General features: G+C 43.2%; 1 protein-coding gene across 1 annotated transcript in view; it reads right to left on the reverse strand.

Annotated features, from left to right (window-relative positions):
- LOC139263037 (pro-neuregulin-2, membrane-bound isoform-like) overlaps positions 1 to 25,855 on the reverse strand; it is a 940,626-nt gene extending 914,771 nt beyond the window's left edge. The window contains exon 1 of the mRNA XM_070878524.1: positions 25,450 to 25,855. Within this exon, the coding sequence (XP_070734625.1) occupies positions 25,450 to 25,855 (406 nt within the window). The remainder of the gene's footprint in view (positions 1 to 25,449) is intronic.
- Positions 25,856 to 26,377: the final 522 nt, after the last annotated feature.

The raw sequence follows: 26,377 nt of genomic DNA on the forward strand, positions 1-26,377 counted from the left end.
GAGTGTATGTGCATTTCTAAATGAAAATCACTTTCAGAATCCTGGTTTATACAGGTCTCTGTGATTCCTATGATATTGTAATTGTCAATTGCCACCAATGCTCCTGATCGAGCAATTTTATTTTGAATGCCTTTGTTATTTCTGGCTCAGTGGTAGCACTCTCACCTCTGAGTCAGAAGGTTATGGGTTCAAGTCCTACTCCAGAGACTTGAGCACAAAAACTAGATGGCTACTCCACTGCTGTACTGAGGGCGTCTTTCGGATGAAACATTAAACCAAGTCCCACTCTGCCCTCTCACTTGTACGTAAAAGATCCCATGGCACTACTTCAAAGAAGAGCAAGGGAGTTCTCCTCGGCTAATATTTATCCCTCAACCAACATCATTAAAAGAAAACAGATTATCTGGTCATTATCGCATTGCTGTTTGTGGGACCTTGCTGTTTGCAAATTGGCTGCTAAGTTTTCCATATTACAATAGTGACTACACTTCAAAAGTACTTCATTAGCTGTAATGGGCTTTGGGACATCCTGAGGTCATGAAAGGCACTATATAAATGCAAGTCTTTCTTTTCTTGCCTTATATATCTAATATTAATCTTTGCGCCCTGATATTACCAGATAATTTATTTACATATATAAACCTGACAAGGTTGAAAACTTGGTTGAATCGTGTTGGCCCTAAAAGCAAAGTTAGAGAGCTGAAAATAGAATATCTTTAATGTTGATAAGCCAAAAGGTGGAGATTGTTGGTTAGATTTTGGGTTTTTATTTTCAGCAATCAAATTTAGAAATCAGTGCAGAGGGTATTGAATCAGAAGTTCAGAACTCAGTTCAAAGATGACTCTGACAGTTGCTGTTACAGGCAAAAGATAACAATCACAAATGTAAATATGTACAAACTGTTCGCTGAAGTTGGAAGGAGGTTACCACAAATCACTCACTGAAGCTACATTTCCAGAGCCTGGAACCACCATACCGCAGTGTAAGATAGAACTGTTTTCCATATAGCAGCTTGACTGCTATTAGATCAAAAAGGCTCTACGTTTTTATATTAACACTGTCTAAAATATAGACTTTATGCCACTCCTTACTTTGTTATACAAGATGAAAAGGGCTAACTTTGCCAAGCACATACATTAATTATAATCTTCAAAGCCGAACACTGTTGGTCTACGACATTAAATTGATATTAACTAAGGCTGTGAAACTGCATTTGCCCAGAGCTCCAGCCTCATGCTCCAAACTGCTCCTCTGACTGTCCCATGAAGTCGGGCTTTTTTTGATTTGTGCAAATCAAATCAAGCCTGACTTCATGGGACACTCAGAGGAGCAGTTTGGAGCACGAGGCTAGAGCTGTGGGCAAATCAAAAAAAGCTAGCCACCGCAGCAGCAGAATCAACAATGCAGAGGTCGCACGTGGCGAGGAGCGGAGGTCGGAAGCGGCGAGGAGCAGGAAGCGGCGAGGAGCAGGAAGCGGCGAGGAGCAGGAAGCGGCGAGGAGTGGAGGTCGGAAGCGGCGAGGAGCGGAGGTCGGAAGCGGCGAGGAGCGGAGGTCGGAAGCGGCGAGGAGCGGAGGACAGAAGCGGCGAGGAGCGGAGATTGGAAGCGGCGAGGAGCGGAGGACAGAAGCGGTGAGGAGCGGAGGACAGAAGCGGTGAGGAGTGGAGGATGGAAGCGGTGAGGAGCGGAGGACAGAAGCGGCGAGGAGCGGAGGACAGAAGCGGTGAGGAGCGGAGGACAGAAGCGGCGAGGAGCGGAGATTGGAAGCGGCGAGGAGCGGAGGACAGAAGCGGTGAGGAGCGGAGGACAGAAGCGGCGAGGAGCGGAGATTGGAAGCGGCGAGGAGCGGAGGACAGAAGCGGCGAGGAGCGGAGGACAGAAGCGGTGAGGAGCGGAGGACAGAAGCGGCGAGGAGCGGAGGACAGAAGCGGTGAGGAGCGGAGGACAGAAGCGGCGAGGAGCGGAGGACAGAAGCGGTGAGGAGCGGAGGACAGAAGCGGCGAGGAGCGGAGGATGGAAGCGGCGAGGAGCGGAGGACAGAAGCGGTGAGGAGCGGAGGACAGAAGCGGTGAGGAGCGGAGGATGGAAGCGGTGAGGAGCGGAGGATGGAAGCGGTGAGGAGTGGAGGATGGAAGCGGTGAGGAGTGGAGGATGGAAGCGGCGAGGAGCGGAGGACAGAAGCGGTGAGGAGCGGAGGACAGAAGCGGCGAGGAGCGGAGGATGGAAGCGGCGAGGAGCGGAGGTCGGAAGCGGCGAGGAGCAGGAAGCGGCGAGGAGCGGAAGTCGGAAGCGGCGAGGAGCGGAGGATGGAAGCGGCGAGGAGCGGAGGATGGAAGCGGTGAGGAGCGGAGGATGGAAGCGGCGAGGAGCGGAGATTGGAAGCGGCAAGGAGCAGGAAGCGGCGAGGAGCGGAGGTCGGAAGCGGCAAGGAGCAGGAAGCGGCGAGGAGCGGAAGTCGGAAGCGGCGAGGAGCGGAGGATGGAAGCGGCGAGGAGCGGAGGATGGAAGCGGTGAGGAGCGGAAGTCGGAAGCGGCGAGGAGCGGAGGTCGGAAGCGGTGAGGAGCGGAGGATGGAAGCGGCGAGGAGCGGAGGTCGGAAGCGGTGAGGAGCGGAGGATGGAAGCGGTGAGGAGCGGAAGTCGGAAGCGGCGAGGAGCGGAGGTCGGAAGCGGTGAGGAGCGGAGGATGGAAGCGGCGAGGAGCGGAGGTCGGAAGCGGTGAGGAGTGGAGGATGGAAGCGGCGAGGAGCGGAGGTCGGAAGCGGCGAGGAGCGGAGGTCGGAAGCGGCGAGGAGCGGAGGTCGGAAGCGGCGAGGAGCGGAGGATGGAAGCGGCGAGGAGCGGAGGATGGAAGCGGTGAGGAGCGGAGGATGGAAGCGGCGAGGAGCGGAGGATGGAAGCGGCGAGGAGCGGAGGATGGAAGCGGTGAGGAGCGGAGGATGGAAGCGGTGAGGAGCGGAGGATGGAAGCGGTGAGGAGCGGAGGATGGAAGCGGTGAGGAGCGGAGGACGGAAGCGGTGAGGAGCGGAGGACGGAAGCGGTGAGGAGCGGAGGATGGAAGCGGTGAGGAGTGGAGGATGGAAGCGGTGAGGAGTGGAGGATGGAAGCGGCGAGGAGCGGAGGATGGAAGCGGCGAGGAGCGGAGGATGGAAGCGGCGAGGAGCGGAGGACGGAAGCGGTGAGGAGCGGAGGATGGAAGCGGTGAGGAGCGGAGGACGGAAGCGGTGAGGAGCGGAGGACGGAAGCGGTGAGGAGCGGAGGATGGAAGCGGCGAGGAGCGGAGGATGGAAGCGGCGAGGAGCGGAGGACGGAAGCGGTGAGGAGCGGAGGATGGAAGCGGCGAGGAGTGGAGGATGGAAGCGGCGAGGAGTGGAGGATGGAAGCGGCGTGGAGCGGAGGTCGAAATCAGGGAGAAGGAGGGAGGGACCGACGAGGAGCGGTGGTCAGGACTGGTGAGGTCTGGAGGTTGGGATGGGCGAGGTCCAGAGGTGGGGACCGGCGAAGTCCGGAGATCGGAAGCAGAGAGGAGAGGACGGACGAGGCATGGAGGAGCAGAGGTCGGATCCCAGAGGTGGAGCAGCGTGGACAAGATCAAGGGAAGGCGCAGCAAGGGCTAATAGCGAGGCTGTGAGGTCGTGAGGCTCACATCGCGTTCTATGAATTCCACGTAGTTAGAGGTACCGTGGGAAGGAGGAAGGAAGGAGACAGTAGGACTACGTTTGAGTTTGTGTGTATGTATTGACACATGCGGCGGAGCCTGGTCTCCAGTCATCTTGGATCCCTTTACCACTGGACCAAGACCTTGCTCCGTCAAGTCCATGTGGTGGCTGGTGTGCAACGGCCACTCCACGTTAAAAGAATTCACACACAGGCATCTTCCACCATTTAAAATGAGTTCATCAGTCACCTGAGTATTCATTTTTAGTGTGGAAGCAAGTTATCCTCAACTCCAAGGGACTGCCTATGATGATGATGATGAAACGGCATTCCTGGACAAAATAATGCTATGCTCTAATATTGTAATTACTGAATCAAGTTATTTGTTCATGATCATTCACTTATCAATTGTCGTATTCTTGAATACATAGAAATGTGGCATAATAAAAAGTTATACATCAAACTGTATTGTATCATCATATCTTTCAGAAAGCCATGATTTAAAAGTTCTTGTAATTATGTTAGGTTATGTAGAATGACTCCGAGTGGTGAGCCAAATTCAGTGTCACCATAAATCCTAGGCACAAATATAAATCTTAATCCATTATTCCCAAACTGGCTATGATCCAATACAGACTAGTGAGATGCTAATCTTGTCTGAAAGTGACCTGAGTGAAATTAGCTTGGCAAGTCTCAAGCCAGTTTGGATGCAGAACCACTGTCAACAATTCGCATAGTACCCTTATAGACAACAGCGTTAAACTAATTCACTACATAGGTGAAAGAAAATAACGTGGGAAATATGCATTCCTATATTTCATTAGATTTGTCAATGGACTCAATGGACAACCTAGTTACCACAGGGATATAATAAAATGTCATCTCATGCATGTTCCTATTGAATGTCCTATTGATTACTTTATTGTTGGAACTTTTGGAAGACACAGTCATTCGGTGTTCATGAGCCACCGTATGATCGGAGCTGGTTTTAAGGTTCACATTGTATTGAACCTCGAAATGCTTCATTAATATCCAAAGTACTTTTTCTGTCTTCAGAAAGTTTGCTGGTGTCATACATATACGTTGGGCACCTAACACAATTTATCCTTGTTTTGAACTGAGAGATCTGTGTATGTGGGTTACTCACTGTAATAATGGGCAGATTCTGTTGGTGCTGCAGTACTACTGTTTGCTGGGGAAAAGCTGTTTTTCACCATGACTCGTAATCTAAGCACTGAAAAAAAACACAGTTTATTGGTGAATAAATTTACAATGAATTTTTAAACAGATTTTTTATGAAATGCAATTGATTACTTTATTCTCCTTTATATCTCACAAAATAATGGGTTGGTCTGAGGTGCATTGACACTGTGTGATGTCACCACACAAATCCCAAAATTATATTCAAACATTTTAATTAATATAAAATAATGTAGTAAGTATAGCTGGCTCAGTGATACCTTTAACAATTACACATTTCCTACCCTAAATTGCATTAGGAATAAAGAAAAGCTTTCAGTGGATATCCTTACATGAACATGCCTAAGAACTAAGAAACGGTTGTCTAATGTTCATAGATCAAAGCCCAAAATATTTTGAGATATAAATTTGTGATGACACAGGAGGGTTATTCTTCAGCTAGATATTATCAAATATAGGTGCGATATGTAAAGGCTAGATGACAGAATTACTCACCGTAGATTAGATGTTCCTAGAAAAGTTCACCGAATGAGGATGCAGCACTAATATCTGGAGTATTTAAAATCAGTGTTCTTTTATTGGTCTTTAGATGACAATTTTGGTTTTATGCACATTGTTTTAAGTTCTAAATATTCACATAAAATAACCCATTAATAAACTGGTTTGTTCATCGCTGAGATTACAAAATTTCATTAAAGGACAAAAAGAAAGCAATAAATGACTATCTGGTTATACAAAGAAACATTTGGTGATGTCCATTGTGGCATCAGAGAAGGATGGTATAATTTCTGCCTCTGAGTTTTGTCTTCTCATTTAGATAGAATGTCATGAAGTTATGAGGTTCCAAAACGAGTTTTCTTCTACGTTTAGTTGATAAACTAGAAGCTGAATATAAACAAACCAGATCAGTGAATATGTCACGTTAATTAACCAGATTAACTCCAGTTATCAATTTATATGATCTGGATGCCTTCATATATATGTCGCAGTTTTTGAAATCTAATTTAATGATCAAGGTCTAGAAATTGGATTGCACAACGCCTGGTTTTCAGGCGGAAAACAGGCTCTGAAAGGTCAAATATGGCATGCTCATTCCATGCCATGTATGTGCTGCACACCATATTGGTTAGGATGTCCAGTAGTCACCCAGGGGGCTCGCCTGAAAGTGGCGTTAGGGCCACTACGTATGCAAATTGGGAATATGATTGCCCATAATTTGTGGTCAGCGGTGATGCGACGCCGTCACCACTGACCTCGATGACAGCTGCCCACAAAGATCTTGCGATCTCTGTGGCGAAAACATTCGAGGGCGAAATTTCCCCGTGTCCCAATTGGGGATGGTAACCTTCTGGGGCCAGTTCTTTTAGCGGTGAATTGGGTTTACTGCCCCGCAGAGGGAACACAATCTCCGGCGCTCCATGTAGCGCTGACACACTTCAACATTCCTTTCCTTCACTTAAAGGGGATGGCCACTGCGCACTCTGCACGGCCTCTGATGGCCTCCACTTTGCCACCAGAGCAGCGTGCGACCGGACCAGCAGCATGGCACTCCAGGCGGAGTGCTGGGCTGCACGATGGCGGCCTGGACCACGCTAGGGCCACCATCGTTGAGCCAACCCGAGAGTCGGCCAACAAAAAAAGATGGCGGCCTGGAGCGCTGGCGCCCTACCCTTTAATCACCACCTCGAGAGTGGATGTTGGTCATCTTCGTGACCCACGAAGCTGGCGTTGACATCTGCCTGTGCCAGCCTCATGGCCCACGGGGCAATTTCCCCCACGGGGCGTTAAGGGGTCGGCGCAGGGCAGTGAAGGGTTGCCGCGCACAGCGATGATGTCATCATCGGTTGCGCTGCAATCCGGGGCGCTAACCGCAGGACACCACCACAACCTCCCAGGAGCGCTAACGGGGCTATAAAAGGAGGCAATTTCGCCCCCCAGGTTTCTCAATGTGTAATTCATTATGATGTTGTGAAAAGAGGATTCCTAGCATAGAGCAACAGTGATATCAGCAAGTGGTCTCAGCAGACAATTAATTTGAAGAATTCTCACAGACAGCAAACCAGGAAATGGAAAACAGTGATTATCTGCACTTTAAAAAAATATTTCAGAGAGCTAAATAAAGATTGGAACATACACATGGGGTTAAGGTAGAAGCTGAAATATCATGAGCAAGATTAAATTTTTTTAAATTTTAAAACAAATTGTATTTTTTATCATAATGAAGAAATTTGATATTCCACAAATATAAAAATTAGTTCTTCAGAGCAAGAACAGTTGTTTAGCAGTAGGTACACTGTTAAAACCCCAGTTGCACCTATTCCAACAAGGCTTAGCATTTAATGGGTAGTTAACAGCATTAATAGCGCAGAAAAGGTCACGTTTTCGTCAGTGCGTCGGAGCAATGAATGACTGACCGTAACTTCAGGATTCCTGTGTTTAGATGTGCATGCGCTAAATCCTGAAATCATGGTCAGTTTCATAAGGGTAATGACAGCGAACACTGATAGTTCCCCACCGCAAAATCCGGGCTAATGTCTATTTACAAAATTGGTTGCTGACTGACCATAACATGTGTATGCAGGTGTCAGTTTTCTGAAGTGAAAAGGAGCCAAATCCCCAGTTTTTAAAAAAGCGGCTGCAGAAACATGGTAAGTAAAAATTGATCCTCCTGCCCATCCACAAACCCCACCGCCACCTCCCGGAATAACTGTGAGCCTAGTATTGGCGTCCCTGCCAGTCAACATTTGTCCACTTCAGGACTGGCGTGCTGACTTGTGGGCAATTTTACGCCGTCTACTTGAACATCAGTTTCAGCACACCACTTCATGGTCAGCATCGGGTTCGGGCGTGAGCCAATCTCTCGGCCCCACCCTACAAATTTAGATTTGTTCAAGTTAAAATACAATCTAAATAGGGCAACACTGTTCAGAGATTACTCTGGCACCCCAATCCTGGTATAAAATAATTAATTTTATCAGACAATCTGAGCGTACCAAATCAAATTTCTATTGACTCTCTGCCACATGGCACTTACCAACATATGAATAATACAGGATGTCCAGCAGAATGTGATCGAAGAGGTCACATGAAAAGTGCTCCATGTTCGATTATGCTAATACTATAAGATACCACTGAATGGGATATCATAATTTGAGGTGTACAGATCCTAAGTGACCACCTCACCACCAGATTGGTCTACCTTACACTGAGCATACTGTAAGCAAAGTGTCTGAAGAATTCTATAGTCAACAATTTTGCTATATTTTTTGACTTACTAGAAAAAACATTTTCAACAATGATAGCACCGTTTTTCTTTGTAGGGCGGACATATTGGGAATGTTTGTGCTCAAGGTGGGGGTGACAATTATGGAAAATAAGAATGAACCCAAGTAACAGCATTCTAATCAACTGCATTTACTCAGGAGCTGAATGAGGTCACCAGAAAAGTTTCACTTGTTTCCAGGAGACACATTCAAACTAAAGGTTTCCTCTGATACAAAACTATACTTAAGAATACTATTATCATAATACACAATCAGCAATCGCTTTTTCTATCACATTAGGCCGCTGTTGGTTTCTCTTGTCTACCTTAACGACAACTGCACCTCTGTTCTTGAACGTTATTGCTGATTCGCCACTTTTGACATCTCTAAAGCCCTAGTCAGTGTCCAAACAAATTACTATTATATAAGGTCTTTCACCAAAGTTTTGCTCATGACCATCAAATTTCTTCTCAAATTATTCTTTATGTGCTGCAGCTGATAGTTTATCCTGGCTCTTCACCAGTTCATTCATTTCCCAGGACTCTTCTTTTTCCCACTGTTGCTTCTCCATATCAGTGGCCTCCTCCATTTATTGTCCAACCATATAAATAGCTCTGCTGATGATTCCACAACATTTATGGCTTTATATCTACTTCCTGCATCCAAGGTCCCTACCTATCCCACCATGCGTGATCGGAGACCCCACCATGAGGCCTCCAAGCATTTCCTCAGGACTCCGATGCCCACCAGGATGCCTCTCCCCCCCTCCCAACCCACCGATGATGCTGAGGCCAGCCACAATCCTCCAGTGGCCGACCCCAATCCTCTCTCTCCCCCCCCCCCACCAACCCTGGCCGACCACCCCCACCCCCTCCCGTCAACCCCTTGCCAATTCTCCAACTCCCTCCTGATCCCCGGCTGACCCCCGCCCCCAACCCGCCTCCCTTGAGAATAAGGTTGCCAACCCTCCCGGATTGGCCAGGAGTCGACTGGAATCGGCATCAATCTCCCAATGACTATTGAAAGCAATCCAGGAGATTTTAATAGGACCTGAGCGCTGCTTCCAGCAGCCCTGGAGATCAGCGATTTAAATTTCCTGCTCCAGAGCACTCACTCGACAACAGACGCTGATGTGAGGTGCTGTAAATGGTTAATATCTGTTAGCCTGAGGTCAGGAGTCGGAACGAGGATAAACTGTATTAATTGTGATCAGAATAATTTCCCAACCTTTTCCAAGGAGCGTGTCACCGGCTGCTGCTCAGTACCAACCCAGGCAAAGAGTCCCGACTGGCCCCCATTCCGAGAGTCCGGAATCAGGGAGCTTGAGAGTGCAGGGAAGAGATGGGGAATGGGGGCTCGGGGAGAGAGGGAGACTGGGGAATGGAGGATTGGGGAAGAGAGGGAGACTGGGGAATGGAGGATTAGGGAGATAGGAGGCTGGGGAATGGGGGCTTAAGGAGAGAGGAGACTGTGGAATGGAGGATTAGGGAGATAGGAGACTGGGGGATGGGGGCTTAAGGAGAGAGGAGACGGGGGAATGGGGGCTCAAGGAGACTGGGGAACATGGTTTTCCACAGAGCGGGAGCAACAGCAGCAAGGTGGTGAGTATGAGCAGCACTGAGAGAGGAGCAGCCAATAAAGGGCTAAGTGAAACTTGGGGACTTCACTGTAGGTAAATAGTGAAAGATTGATTCCACTATTAGGCAAATAGGGAACTAGGGAACCAAAAATTCTCACTGAAAGAAACAATGGGGAAAGGAAGAAGGAAGCTTCTTGAACTGAGGACTATTATAGACCGTGAGATCCTTCACCACATGTGGTTATTGAGGTAGAGACTAAAACTTCATTTCAAAGGGAATGGGATAAACATTTGATCATGGGATCAGATGTCATGTGATCCGGCAGCACAAGGTCAGATATCATGTGATCTAAATGTCATGCGATCAAATCTCCAGGAATGCCTTCACCAGAATTGCCAACCCCAATTGAGAAAATTCCATCCTATGTTTTAGCTCCTCCATGCCCTTTGATAAGTGAATCAAAGTTAAATTCTTCAGAGATATAGACCTATAAATTCGATTGCACAGTCTCTGTTTTTCAGGTGACATATGAATGTTGAAGGGTCCAGTATGCTGTGCACGTGTTCAGTCAATGCCAGAAGGGTGCTGCACCCCATATTGCTTAGGGCACCCTGTAGTCATCCAGGCTTCTGTCTGAAACAGGCGTTGGGACCATTGCCTATGTAAAACATCCTCTCTACAAATCAAACCCCTACATAATTTTAAAGATCTCTATCAGGTCACCTCTCAATCTTCTCTTTTCTAGAGAAAAGAGCCTCATTTTGTTCAGTCTTTCCTGATAGTTGTATCCTCTTAGTTCTGGTATCCTCATAATTGCACCAGATCTTATTCATAACTCATTGCTTCCCAGGGCGTTGAAACTATGGAACTTTATCTCTCCCTTAGTCTTCCCTTCCTCCTACAATCTATAGGCTTTTAAGGTCAAAGTTTGGAATCACCTATTCTCAACGTCTTTATTTGTCCCACCTGCTTTCCTATGAATAATAGCTTTTGTGATTTCCTCTACCAAGAATTTTGGCTGTTCACCAAAGGTTTCTCAATGAAAGTATTAATATGAAAGGGATAAACTTTAATGTTTAAAGGATGTATATACACAAGTTTGCATGTCATGTTTAGTTTAAAGTGTAGTCCATCCTGAATTCACTCCAGCACAAATATGGTAATTTAAACAAGATTTAAACTACAATTAAAGCAACATTTGATAGCAGATATGTAACTAATTCTCCAGCCAATGTACCATTGCAGCATATAGGTGAAATTAATGAAGTTTTGATTACTTTTTAATGTAGTATAGCTCAGCATTTTACAGCAAGCCCATAATATGATAACTTAATTCAGCATGTGCAATAAATTAATATCTATACTGCCAACATTTTTAAATCCATGTTCTGTCTAATCTTCCAAAGCACTCCAAAGTCATCATTGAAACTTGACAGATTTGATTGAGTTCAATTGATCTTCAACCTAAGTCGCCAGCTGGTAGACCATGCCAAACCTTTACTCTTGTTATTGCAGTAGATAATCAGAACTGATTTATCTTCCATCAAACAGTACACTGACATGCATTTACCACACTGATGGGCCCAATCATCCACATTTCAGAAAGATGCAGGTTCGATCCCTTACACCATTGAATTGTTGGGGATGATCTAGAACAGAGGCAAGTTGTACCTCCACAGTGGGAGTGGACAATTATCTCTGTCTGCTGCTGCATGCCTCCTGGCAGCCATCTCATGAGAGAATTGGCAGTAGTCTGGCAGTAGTAGGTGATTTATGGCCCCTGGATGATATCGGAGTTCAGTACATTCACAAGATTTACAATAGGATGTGGCAAATAATGAACAGAATCCATAAAAACTTTTAAAGTGGTATTTTCAGTTTTTGAAAAAAAGATATACAAAAGGCATTAAAAGGAACATTTCAGCCAAAGTTTTATGGGTTTTTTTTGTCTGCAGTTAATTTTGGAAAATAGAGTTCTACTGAATCACAGCTCTGTATCTTCAGCACTGATGTGTGTCGCTCTTTTAAACATAGCATGGTTTCCACATTAGATTTATGCTATGATCTCTATGGGCAGGATTAAGATGCCCTGCTAAAAAATGCTGCTTAAAATAAGCTTTTAAATTAAAATACCAATTTTTGTTTAATAGATTCTCTTAACTTTGCTTAATAAAATTGTGGAGTCAAGTAAGTATAAGTGTATGTCTAAGTAAGTTTATGCACATGAAAAAATATTTATCTGAGGATCAAAAACTAATTGAGCAGGTTGGACCAGTACTCATTGGAGTTTACAAGAATGAGAGGTGATCCTATTGAAACATATAAGACTATGAGGGAGCTTGACAGGGTAGATGCTGAGAGGATGTTTCCCCTCGTGGGGGAATCTAGAACTAGGGTGCATAGTTTCAGAATAAGAGGTCGCCCATTTAAGGCAGACATGAGGAGGAATTTCTTCTCTCAGAGGGTCGTGAATCTTTGGAATTCTCTACTCCAGAGAGCTGTGGAGGCTGGATCATTGAATATATTCAAGGCTGAGATAGACAGATTCTTGAACTATAGGAGAGTCAAAGGTTATGGGGAAAAGGCAGGAAAGTGGAGTTGAGGTCCAGATCAGATCAGCCATGATCTTATTGAATAGCGGAGCAGACTCGAGGGACCATATGGCCTAGTCCTGCTCCTATTTCTTATGTTCTTATATTGTTATGTTCGAGCAATTTATGTCATATTGTCCCTCTTCAGTTATAAAAGAATGCCATAAGAGGTTATTTTACCCAATAACAATCAAAAAAAGCAAACGTACAGATATTTAACGATTTATAGAGATACTTTATAAATGTTTATTGCTTTGAGGAAAATAATGCGATAATATTGCCCCAGGAATTACATATTTTATTGAAACTGTAATAATTATTGTTTACTTCCATTCACTTCTATATCCCTCTGGGAAATATATTAGCATTTATAACCAGACAATTGTAGTCAATAGAGTTTATTATACTCTGTTAACAATATTTTACTATTAATTTAACCCCATATAATCACTATGTAACTATCACGAGATTCAAGGCCACAGATTACTCCATTTTGACATCACTCTGAGTAAAATTATATTGTGAGTACAGGGGCAGGGAGGTGTTACTACAGGTGTACAGGGCCTTGGTGAGGCCACATCTGGAGTATTGTGTACAGTTTTGGTCTCCTAACTTGAGAAAGGACATTCTTGCTATTGAGGGAATGCAGCGAAGGTTCACCAGACTGATTCCCGGGATGGCGGGACTGACATATCAAGAAAGACTGGATCAACTGGGCTTGTATTCACTGGAGTTCAGACAAATGAGAGGGGATCTCATAGAAACGTTTAAAATTCTGACGGGTTTAGACAGGGTATAAGCAGGAAGAATGTTCCCAATGTTGGGGAAGTCCAGAACCAGGGGCCACAGCCTAAGAGTAAGGGGTAAGCCATTTAGCACCGAGATGAGAAGAAAATTCTTCACCCAGAGAGTGGTGAACCTGTGGAATTCTCTACCACAGGAAGTTGTTGAGGCCAATTCACTAAATATATTCAAGAAGGAGTTAGATGTAGTCCTTACTACTAGGGGGATCAAGGGGTATGGCGAGAAAGCAGGACTAGGGTACTGAAGTTGCATGTTCAGCCATGAACTCATTGAATGGCGGTGCAGGCTTGAAGGGCCGAATGGCCTACTCCTGCACCTATTTTCTATGTTTCTATGTTTCTATGTTTCCATTTGATGTCTCACCTTGGAGGAAAAATGTATCTATGCAGCTCTTCACCTCACAAACAAAGCTGAATATTGCTTGAATCAACATGGGCTGGAATCTCCTCCTGTTGGCATGTTAGCGATGAGGTAGGACTCCCACCATGCACGTGTGTCCACTGCTAAGCAACTCAAGTTTCCTGGACTGGTTTTTATCAGTTATATAGGGCCCAATTTTGGCCATGAGTTGCATCAATTGTTTTGGAATAATTTGGTTTTTCTGCTGTAAGTTTAAAAAAAAACATTTTCTCCAATAAACTTGCTCCAGAGTAACTTAGTTAGGTACGATTTTTTTTAAAATTCAGTTTTTTTTCAAAGGGGGGCGTTCCCAGACACTTACGCCAGTTTTGCCAGTTATGCCACTTTGGCCAGCTAACACTTATACAAAATTGACTTAGGTCAGCGTATGTGGCCAGCTTTGAAAAACGTTGCGGGCAGTTAAGAAATCAGCGCAGGGAAGTAAGGACCTGCACCCAAGCACCAAGCAGCAAACATTCCAAATAAAAGTTAAAATAACGAAATAAAAATAAAGAACTCAGGTAAACAATTGATTAATAATTAAATATTTGAAGTAAATTCTACCTTGGGCCGGGGAAGGCAGCGGGCCGGCCTGTACGGGAGGCCATTTGGCGTGGGATAGGGGCGGCCAGCAAAGACGCATCGGGAGGCTGGGGGGTGGGGCGGGGGAAGGGAGGGAGAGGAAAGACTGGGCTTCACGGTATCGGGAGGGGGGCTAGGGAGGGAGAGGAAAGGCTGGGCTCGACGGCATCGGGAGCGGGGGGGGGAGGGAGGGAGAGGAAAGGCTGGGCTCGACGGCATCAGGAGGGAGGGAGAGGAAAGGCTGGGCTTGATGGCATCTCGGGTAGGGTTCTGGCACTCAGACACGGGTGACCATTCGGCCTCAGCTATGGGCGGCGAACATCGGGTCCTGCTGACAGCTTGCAGGACAGGCTGGGAGGGCGAGAAGCATGTGCGCAGACTCCACTGCGCATGCGACAGCTGCCGTTAGTGTTTACAGCGCAGGGCTGTAGCTCCGCCCCACCACTCCACCATGCACACCACGTCAGGTTCCGGAACACTCGGCAGAGGGGCCAGGATACTAAGAAAGTTTATTGGCGCCCTTTCCAGCGCACAAAGTCGGCGCATAAAGGGTCAGTGCGCCAAAAAAAACGGGTTGGCCAAAATTGGGCCCATAGAGTGGGTTTATAGTGGTAAAACAACCGCCTATTGGTTTACTGTCGCTAGGAGGGAGGGAAATTCAGTGCCGCTGCAGCATTTAAAACACTGCAGCTAAAGCGGCACCATTTCTTTTTGGTAAGAAGGTGTATAACAGGAAGGAACAGAAATGAGGACATGGAGTGTCAGCAACAGTAAGGCCTTCCAGATTTAGAGATGCTTTGGTGAATGTCCTTCTAGCAGAAGGAAGCTCCAGAAGAGAAGTCATTCTGGGGATTGAAAGCTGGAAACCCCATAAGTAGGTGAGCCAGACCACATGGAGGGAGGGCATAGAGGTTGTGAGCATAACCTCCACCATCCACTGTCACCCAGTGCAGGATGAAGTTAAATGACTTGACATGATTGGCCAAGGTAAGTAAGGATACTGTTTCCCATGCTAATCATGCCCTCTCTACCTGGGTAATAGGAAAATTGAACGATTTGCAGAGAACTGGTGGAAACAATAATTCTAAACCACAATGAGAACTCACCCTGCCACAATGGGCTTTGCTAGTTTTGTAGAAGAGATGTTTAAATGGAGCCGGTATCTAAAAGCTTTCTAACAGTGAGTGATATGAAGTGTTTTTGCCAGTCACATTCCTTTAACTGTACGTTCTCTCATTCCAAAGGAAAAGGTAAGCAGTGCCAAAGAACAGCTACTGGAGGAGCAACTCCAATCTGGAAAATGTTAAATCATGAGGAAGAAGCTTTACAACTCATAGGAAGACAAAGAGAAGAGGCTGTACAATAAAGAGAAGTAGAAGGTGTCAAGATTAGATTAGTAAAGGAAGGGCAAGGGGGATTTTAGGTTATTTCAGCCTTCTAAACCCTAAGCTCTGGAATTCCCTTCTTAAACCTCCCTGCCTCGCTACCTTTAAGACTCTCCTTAAAACCTAGCTCTTTAACCAAGCTTTGTCATCCATCCTAATATCTTGTTCTTTGGCTCAGTGACAATTTCTGTCTGATTACACTTCTGTGAAATGCCTTGCGATGTTTTCCAATGTTAAAAGCTCTATATAAATGCAAGTTATTGTCATTGTCGTGAATCAGAAGGGTTTATATTGGGTGGAACACCAAGCAGAAAGCATGAGGACCTGGAAATGCAAGAGTGAGAGAGTATCACTCCTCCTCAAAAAGGTAGAGAAATCTTCACTGATGAGTCTACAGAGCCAGATCTCAGAGGTCCAATCTTCAAAAGAACAATTATTCCACAGCATAGATTTCATGTGCAGACAGTAAAGTCAGTTTGCATGCACATGGTTGAGATTATGGAGAAATAGGAGACCACTTCACACATCACAACATATTTCAGGAGGTTTCTCATGACATGCAGATAACCCTGAAGAGAATGGCAGTCAAGGAGATATCTTTGGCAACAAGCCACCAGGAAGAGCCTCCAAGGGCATTGGTAGCCTGCAGAGTTGCTTCAATTGATGCTTTGTGGGGGAACCTGACATGACACTCACAAGCTTCCAGCTTTAATGGAACTATTCGGTCTGCAATGACTGACTGGTAGCACACCTGAGCCTTTATCCTGCACCAGTGGGCTACATGTCGTGATAACAGATATTGCTATCTCCCATTATAGGGATACTGCACTTACTTTTTGAAGGCCCCCTCCAATGCCAGTGCCTGAGAGAGTTTCAGAACTGGGCCCAGGTTACCTTAACAATGCAAGCAAATGGTAACCAGAAGCAAATCCCTCAGGGACAGCAGCTTCACCGAGATGAAAGATACCTCAGTCCTTGACGGCATCAGAGGAATATTCCCAGCCACTCCCCTCTCAACCTTGCATCACCATGGGTGCACCTCAAAGTAGTTATAGAATAAGCGCAGAGAAAGTAAGGTCACTGGGATTGTGAATGGACCATTCCTCCACAGAGGGTGAATAAATGACCAACGGTGGTAAGAATCAGTTGCAGTTAGAGTTTAGGAACTCGATGAAAGCTTTTGGCGAATCTTGTTGTGGAAAATAAACATTTTAGGATGACACAGACTTCAGAGTTCATTTCTGTGGATGCCTGCAAGTTACTGGATGCAAGAGTATGACTTCTGTATTATGGAGGCAATGTGCAGAAACCTCTGGAACTGCACATCTTTGTGAGGCAGTTGTGGATGGGAAAGGGGAAGAACAGACAGTGGAAATTATACTCTGTCTCTCAACCTCTAGTGAGAGCACTCAGCTGTAATTTGCTTTCTCTTTTACCTGGTTACAGCCCGATACCTCTCTTGCTCCTGTGCAACCTCCTCATGATATGAGGATGGAAGATTATATTATTGTCTTCAGTTTCAGCATCCTTTCTACATAGCAACATTGTGAGCACGCAGCAGGTTACAAGTATTCTGGACACTTTTACTGTGTTGTACTGTAGGGTTCCACCAAGCACCCAATACGTGACTTCAAAATATCAATGGTCTGATCCATGGGCCTCATTATATTTGTTGCACTTTTCTGTCTGAGGGTGCTGCATTGGAGTTATTAGCCACATCTGCAAGAGATATACTTTATCAGCAATAATTCTGATAAACAGTTCTGAGTCATCAGGACTGACGTATTGAATTGTTGCATGATGAAAGTGGCATGGCAACTTACAGGTAATGGGTATTAACATGCATGATAAGGTCATTGGTAGCGCACACTAGTTGTATGTTTAATGAATAATGAAATTGAAGAGATTGTTCTATTGGGCAATCAAAGCCACATTTGATTTGCTAATTGTTCCTTATACCTGTGGGAGCTCTGCCAATGTATAGAATTAGACTATTCAATCCCTGTTTGGAATGTTCCATAGAAAAGGTCATAAACTGCAAGGTTCACCTGAACAGAAAGTCACAGACTTCCTCTATACAATGGTGTGCTGCTACCCTGGAAGGACTCAGTAACTAACCATTTCAAGGCAGTGGTCACTTTCACTGCTACAATATTGTTCTCCTGATGCAAATAGCTGCAAGCATTCACTCAGCAGCCAGCATAACTCCACAATAGCCTTGAGGGAAGGGACATGCACCCTTATGAGGTATTTTTTAGAATGTATTCGTTCACAGGATGTGGGCGTCGCTGGCAAGACCAGCATTTATTGCCCATCCCTAATTGCCCTTGAGAAGGTGGTGGTGAGCCGCCTCTTGAATTGCTGCAGTCTGTGTGGCAAATGTACTTTGTCGTAGCGGTTTGGTACAATTGAGTGGCTTGCTAGTTCATTTCAGAGCGCATTTAAGAGTCAACCACATTGCTGTAGGTCTGGAGTCACATGTAGGTCAGACTGGGTAAGGACAGCAGATTTCCCTCCCTAAAGGACATTAGTGAATCAGTTGGGCTTTTCCCAGTTGGCTAGTTTCATGGTCACCATTACTGATACTAGCTTTTTAATTCCAAATGTATTTAATTTAATTAACTGAATTTAAATTCCCCCAGCTGTCATGTTGGAATTTGAACTCACATCCAGGCCTCTGGATTACTAGTCCAGTAACATATACACTATGCTACCATACCCCTGAGCAAATAAATCTATGGAAGACATGCTAGGTCTGTAAACCCTGTGGAATGGTTATCAATGTGTAGGAATCAAACAAAGTCTCTAATGCTTTACTCTAAGAGCCTCTAATCTATCCTATTCCATAATCTCCTCCTTGTTGCACAAGAATAGAAGTATTCCAATTGGGAAATTAATATTCCCAGTCCAGAAATTTACATTACTCACAAAAACTGTCTTCAAAAAAGTTCCAGAGCAAATTAAAATCTAAAATGGCCTCCTATATGGTGCATCCACCTCAGGAATACTGCTCAAGCCACCATTTATATAGAGGCAGTGTTATCAGAGGTTATATTTAAAGCAGTAACCAAGGGGTTCTGGGGAGCGGGCAGGGAAGTGGACCTGAATCCATGATCGGATCAGCCACGATCGTATTAAATGATGGAGCAGGTTTGAGGGGCCGTATGGCCTACTTTTGCTCCTATTTCTTTTGTTCTTATGTAAATAATGTGGAGACCTAGCCCACTTTCATCGCTAGGCTGCAGGGTGGGCAGTACTGCGGACTGCTAAGTTACAAGGAAGATCATGTCGGTGCAACCTTTTGGGATGGTATTGTGGCAGTAGGCCATAGCACCCCATTACATTGGTTTTAGTGCCCCAACACCACCCAGAAATGTGTGTAAAAATGGAAAATCCATCCCCATATATTTGTTCAGTGACTGTATTTATCACCTTTGGAATTCTGGGCTAGAGTGTAAAAATTGAAATCTGCTACAAAGTCAAATGTAATGTAATCTCCTTTGCATGACGGAAAATTCTGATTCGATCTCTGCCATGCTTTACAACACAGTCCTCATCTGACAAATGGGAAACACTGGGAAGAGATGCAAAATGCAGAGGTGATGGACACCAACTCAGTGAACATCAAAGCAAACCGCTGTTGGACATTAACAAATGAGATTGCCCAGACACGAGGAGAAATCAGTCTTGAAATGAAAGTCCGAAAAGGTAAGAGATAAAAATTTTAGCGTGGCAGCGTGAAGCAAAGGTTGGCACTGCTGAACATTAAGTACTTTCGATTTCTGGCATTTTTGTACATCATCACTGTTAGATAATAACAAACTGCACGGAGGATTAGTTTCATGCAGTGGCTTAAGATGTTGTTCTCCCCCTGGTCATCAGACAAGTAAAGTGTATCAAGATGACATGAAAATCATTAAGCAACCTTTAACACATCAGGGTGCAAGGTATATTCTTTACATATCACAATGAATGTGGTCATAGTGACATTACTATGCTATAGAGTGAGGGAGGTGTTCAAAAGTGTGTTTAAATTGCTCTTGCCAATATTTTATGCCTCATTGATAGGAAGCTCTTTTCTCTCACAATAGTGTCTCCATATATATCTGTTTTACAAAACCAATCACCTCACTAGCCACTGATAGAACTGCAATATTTAATACTTAGAGGCATAATAGGCACAATAGCTGTACTCAATACTTCTTAGGGATTAGAGTTGCTTTTTACCCATGTAACAGCAATATTAGCGCAATATCTTCTCATTAGTAGGACTGATGTAATGATTTTAATCATTTGCTGTTTATTAATTTCTTTTAATTGCTGTAAATATGGTGTGTTATGTGTACATAAATATTGTACCTCCAGTTATAATGAGAAATGCAGCAGAATATTGTTCACAGCCCTCTATAACTCAAGATGGTTGCAATGCTCTGAGCAGAATGCAATATTGTCACATCAGAGATAGCATCAGAAACTGAGCACGGGAATGGTCCAGTATCGTAAGAGCAATAAAAGGTTTTTGGTGCTGATCATTTGTTGATACTTTATAGATTTCTATGTGTATTGCTACTCTGAATAAACCATTCTCTTGCACTAGGATTTTTAATTTTGTCCTCTGGCGTAGATTTCAGCTTTCTTCAGCTTGATATTAATGATCATTGTAATTTGTTCATAACCACAGTTTGCAGTTAATATTACAATTATCCAGGCCGAGACTTCTCTTTACAGACTCAAAGAAGCAAATGGAGTTGGTTTCCAAACCTTTGGATAGTCCATATGACTTCTACAATATGGAAAAGTGGGCAAGGTAATGGTTAGCTTTTCTCTATTGCTTTCAGCTTGATATAGTACATGTCTCTGGGGATATCTCCAGTTCTAGTTTTGGGTTGTCTCTGAAGAGAAAGCTGAACATTCCATTTTAGGTTACCTACTTTCATGACTCGGTGTGTTGCATAATGCATATTGAAAATCAACTAGAAGCTATTCATTCCAGATTGAATAAGACATATCTGAACTTAAAGAAATGCAGTTGCTTTAATATTAAATTCAAACATTCAGCTGGTGTTCTCATACGACACCTATATTATGCTATTTGAATAGTCTTGATTATTGTTTTAAGGTACTTTATAGCTGTAGAAATATCTGGGAGCATGCTGTTTGCAAATTGGCTGCCAGGTTTCCTACATTACAACAGTGACAACACTTCAAAAATATTCCATTAGTTGTGAAATGCTTTGGGACGTCCTGCCGTTATGAAAGGCTCTATATAAATGTAAGTCTTTCCTTCTTTCATAGAAAATTCACAGGATGAAGACTTTGAGAAGAAAAATAATTTCTACTTATCTTAAAAATCCATTTTATAATCTCGACAGAATATGGCTCAATCTACAGTAATTTTATAAGTTTTCTCTTTACCCTATTCTTTTCAGACCTAATGAACACATTCACTTGTTTTATCATGTGTCAGTGCAGCTCACCATCATTTTTTCTTTGCAGCAGGGTGCCTCATGCACCAGGAGCATATGCAGGAACTCTGGGCATGCACTGTGCATGGCTTTCCATTCTTTAACGTAACTGGTCAGAAAACCATGCACACCACTTGAATTTCCCACATGTGCTCCTGGCAGGGAAGATTACTTGTCAAGGCATGAAGTCAGAAAATTAACTATATACATTTAATGCTGTTTGATACATTTTATCTAAGCCTGGAAACTAGGGACTAGCTGATAGATATCAAGGAATGTTTGGTTTGCTATATGTAAAATCAGCAAACATTGGTGATACATAGAGTTAGATCAATTTGTGGTTTCTCTAAACTTAAAGAAATTTTCTTTCAAATTATAGCAATCAAGATATTGAACAAAAATTGAAACCTAAACACCTATTTATAAATTAAGCCATTTCAACATTACACTTTTCAGAACAGATTTTCTGAAATGTAAAATGGTCAATAAAACTTCTAATATTTTCTTTGAATTATAAACAATCTTTTCTTGAAAAAAAATTAGCACTAAGTTTTAAGAAAACTGCCAATATTGGGTCAATGGTTCAAATATTAATAATTTCTTTGTCTAATCAATCTTGGAACAAAATCCAAACTTTCCAGGCTGAAGCCAGTAAACATTCTATAATCTGAGTTATTTTATTAACCATCCAGAGCTGCATGAATTTTAATAGCCAAATGAAAAATATCTCTCAAAAGACTTGACCTTCCAATACAAATATGGCCAATGGCAGCAGCCCAAAAGTCTATCAAAAGATTTACCTTTTTTTTGATATTCAAGCTTCACTTTTGATCTGTTTTTCAACAGATTGCAATACAACATAAAAATCAATCAAAATGGTGAATATAGGGACTGGGGTTTCTCACCAGTCAGTCCACAATTTTGTCCCATTCATTTTAATATTCCACACATATTAAAATAAATTAGGGATAGAAGGATATGTTGATGGAGTTAGATGAAGTAGGGTGGGAGAAGGCTCGTGTGGAGCATAAACAGCAGCATGGACCAGTTGGGCTGAATAACCTGTTTCTGTGCTGTACATATGTAACTCTATGTAAAATCAAGGTCTGACATGCACATGAAACAGAAGATCACAGTAAGGATCTTAAGCAGCTTCCCACTGTTCTAACCTAGAAATAACATTTTAGCTTGCAAGTGACTTTCAATGAAACACAACTCACAAATAACACCAACAAAGTTTGCTGTGGTCTGGAAGGAGTGTGGAAGGGTGGAAACATTCACAGCTGCCAATTTTAGCACACCATTATGTGGAAAAGATTTTCAGAGAAAGAAAATAGACAATGGCGGTTGGCATCCCTGACAAGATGCTTTTGAGAAAACAATTGGGCCAAAAGGAAAAAATAGCAAACATTTAGCATTACCCTGAAGTAAATTTAAATAGAGTTGTCCTCAATTAAAACATGGCTGATGTTAATAAGAAATGTGAAAGATGAAGAAAATGACACACAAGTTAACAAGAATCAACTGAATGAATAAGTTATATGGAATCCAACAGCAGCTCATTTCCATAACACTGACACAACCTTTGGAGCAGAAAGCACACGTGCCCTTCATGGCATTTTATATGATTATATATTTGCGCCTTTTTCAGATGTTTCAAAAGACTTACCAATAAGTGGCATTCTAACAAATGGAATTTGAAGAATGTAATGTTTACACTTACCTGAGGACATTGGGTAGGAACAGGAGAACATAAGAAGTAGGAGCAGGAGTAGGCCATTCGGCCCTTCGAACCTGCTGCGCCATTCAATCAGATCATGGCTGATCTTCTACTGATCCTCTACCTCAACTCCACTTTCCTGCACTATCAGAAGAGAACTCTGCTCAATGCATAAATGTTAGATAAAGGTGGATCCATACTGTGATACTTATTTATTAACATTTTTGTACAGAATATACACTGCTGAATAGTTTAAAAAATCATCGGCATATTGTCTAGAAACAATTTTGGCACCACCAAAACAGGCTGGGAGAGTTACTAACTGACACAGAGCAAGGGGGTAGAATTTACACACACAGCTGGAGGCACGGCACCCGACATTAATTTAGCTCACTCACACCATCAAGTTCAAAAACTCTTCCAAGGTGTTAATCACAGTGAGGTTTGCAGTATCTATCATCTATTACAAATATTTACAAAAATAAAGGGCTATGAGAACTGGATGAATGTTGTTTCCCAGCTCCAAGCGTATCACCTCAAGGTTTTTGAGATGTTTTGTATTTAACTTTATCATTTAACTATGAAGGATAAAAGAATGGAAATAAACATAAGGCATCTGATTCTTACAAGTGTTTGACTTTAGAAGGTGATAGGACCTATTTTAAAGATTCTTCACCTACTGCCATTTGACAAACTATAAAGGCAACTGTGAAGAGGTTTCATCAAAAAAGATTGTTTTTAAATATCTGGATGTATCTTGTTAAATAGAAAGCAACAGAATTGTTTGATTTGTTTACTGCATTCAAGCAACCAGTGTGTTTGTGAATGCCATGTCCCAAAATTAAATATATTTTTACTATTTCAGCATTATTTACCTCAATTTGGAAATCTTGGGTTAATTACCACAATATAAGTATATCTACTTTACATTTAAAAAGTGATCAATGATTATCTGAGTGCTGAACAAAGATTTGCTTTAAATCACACTGAACCTGGCAAGGCCTCTTAAGTTGTAACGGTGCATATGCGCATATGGAAGTTAGTCTTTGTTGTGTATTAGCACATATTACTACCAACACTTGGAAATGTGATGAGTAACACTAGGAAATGTGACTCCACATTAACTAGGTACTATATCACTTTGCACAGAAACACATGTGAAATTTAGTGCAGTAAATACTACATATACAGACTACACAGTATACCCATGCACAATGTACCAACACATGGTTAATGAAGGCACAGTCTTCACATTCATTGGTTGAGCACAACCAGAATTCATATGGACAACTATCATCCACCCAACATGAAGTCACCCAAGTAAGTAGAATATGTACTTACAGGCAAAACAGTTACTATTCCAGTTTCCTTTTTAACACAGTCAGGACAATGTCACATATAAGCTATTAAGAAAAGAAAATCACCTGCATGGTGAGCATGCATCAAATGGTTAAATGGTAACCTTTCTAATGCAACACACAAGATTATCTAAATACAAAAGATCGCAGAAACCTTGAGGTGTTCTGATTGGAGCTGGGGAACTATATTCTTCTGGTCCTCATAGCTCTTATACATCTTCAGTCAATTATAACCCGAGAAATGGGTCACCTGTACAAGGAGATAGGCTTTAGGGGAAATTAATGTGGTATGTGACAAAATACAGCATCAGAGCTCCCTCTAAGGTATTAATTCCATTCATTGAGTGCCATGGGTACCCAGTATGATGATAATGTTAAAACCTGACCAATGAAATGCAGTTGATTGGCTTGCAAAGCCAACCTTAGAGACAACCATTTAGGTCAATCTAAATATCTCTGCTCCATTTTGTTACTTTATGTGACAAAATCATAGTACCTAAAAGTAACACAAAGCACATTTTGAAAAATGTTAAAATAAGGTACATAAACACAACGAACAATGCTAGCTAAAAATACCTTGCTCCATTAAAACAATCACAAATCTACACCTGAATGAGGGGAAGGCTGCTAAAAAAAAACGCCAATAAAAATCAAATTGATAATTTTTTTATAAATCTGCCCCGAATACAACTTCTCTGTTAACATGTAACAGATTGCAACGAAACATCCCGAAAATCCCTTTATTATCTCGGATTACACCGCACTGAACGAAATTCAGAAAGGAGAATTGCACCAGGTTTTTTTCCCGCCCTTGTCCAATAGCTGCTGGCTGTTTTTTTTCCCACCACCGATTGCTCATTTAATCCGGACACTGATGTGCTACATCGTGAAATGCTCACCGTCTATTTAGCGCTCTTGAGCCACCCACCTGCATAATGATAAACAACGGATACAAACACCAGATGCAGTCCCCTATTAAGCTAATTCACAAACCTCGCAGTCTGCAGCTAAAGAGCGTTCTCAAGGTGTCAAAAACCGTGTCATTCATTGCAAAAACTTAGCAGATCTAAAAGTCGCTTTTCTATAAAATGCTAAAACACATTGTTCACACTTTTGAACGCATCGATTCGCACTAAGTCTTTGTTACGAACAGCAGATCTTAAAGGAAGGTGTCAAAAAACAAAGGCAATGTTGGTAAAGTTTGCATACAGTCATTACATTGACACGAAATCAACATGCAGAAATGATGGCGAAGACGCCCCACAAACACGGAGCTCCTTATTACAGCCCCAATAAACATTGCATCCTGTTAGCAATGATACCCATTTCACCAGCGCTGGAGCTTGCAACCTGCAACCACTTTACATGCCATCAAAACTGTCATGATGCAAAAAAAAATGATTTCAATACGTATTACCAAAATATGAGAGAGAGAAAAAACTTACCGCAGTCCTCACACAAGATCCTCCCAACATCTTTTTTTAGATTATTTCCGCCTGTGTCTAGTGGAGCAAATGATGTCTTGAATACTAACGGCTCATCTGTTGGGTCCATGAAAAAGATATATTTCTGGTTCTTCTTCACTTTGATGCATGGTGCTTCTGATCCAAAATCCCCGATCGTGATGAGCTGATCTCTCTCGAGTCCCCCGCTATTGACTGGCCACACGTCCAACACTTTGACGTTAACACTGTAGGGCTCGGTGGCATTATTTGGGATTGACTGCACCTTGCCTTCGATCACCACCGCTGAACGGTAGGCTTGGTCCTGCAAAGAATTTAAGCTGGGGGAATAGCAGGCAAACGACACCCCGACGACTAGCATGGCAAAATGGATAGCACCAAGCCTCATCGTTGAAATGCACGCCCGCGCTCGGCTGCAGTGAGGTGTAGCGTTGCTGAGTTGGGAGGCAGAGTTGTGACAAAGTGGACTGCAAATCGCCTCGAGTTGCACGGCTGAGCAAGAGACCTTGCGTAAGTGTCCATGGCATTTGGATGTTTGCATGGGGAAACACCGCTCGGAACCGGAAACGGCGTAATACTGTACTGCTGCCTAAACCTGTCACTGCAACGACTGGCAAATATCAACAAAATCCACTTTTATTATTAATCTAACACAATGCACTTACCGTCATTCGTTAAGAACAGCGGTTCCATCGCAATATATGCCACATAGCAGGCGCGGTCTCCCGGATCCCACTGAGATCCCAAACACCTACCACACCGCCTTATGATTTCCAGTTCTATTAACGAAGTTCAAATGATGTTAATAATGCTGTCGCTATAGTAACTAAACTGCAAACTAGTTTGCTTGGACTGGAGCTTGTCGATTCCACGAACCTGTATCTGAAATCAGTGGCAGTCGATGGCTTCA

This window comes from Pristiophorus japonicus, chromosome 4, assembly GCF_044704955.1.
Source record: "Pristiophorus japonicus isolate sPriJap1 chromosome 4, sPriJap1.hap1, whole genome shotgun sequence".
Lineage (NCBI taxonomy): Eukaryota > Metazoa > Chordata > Chondrichthyes > Pristiophoridae > Pristiophorus > Pristiophorus japonicus.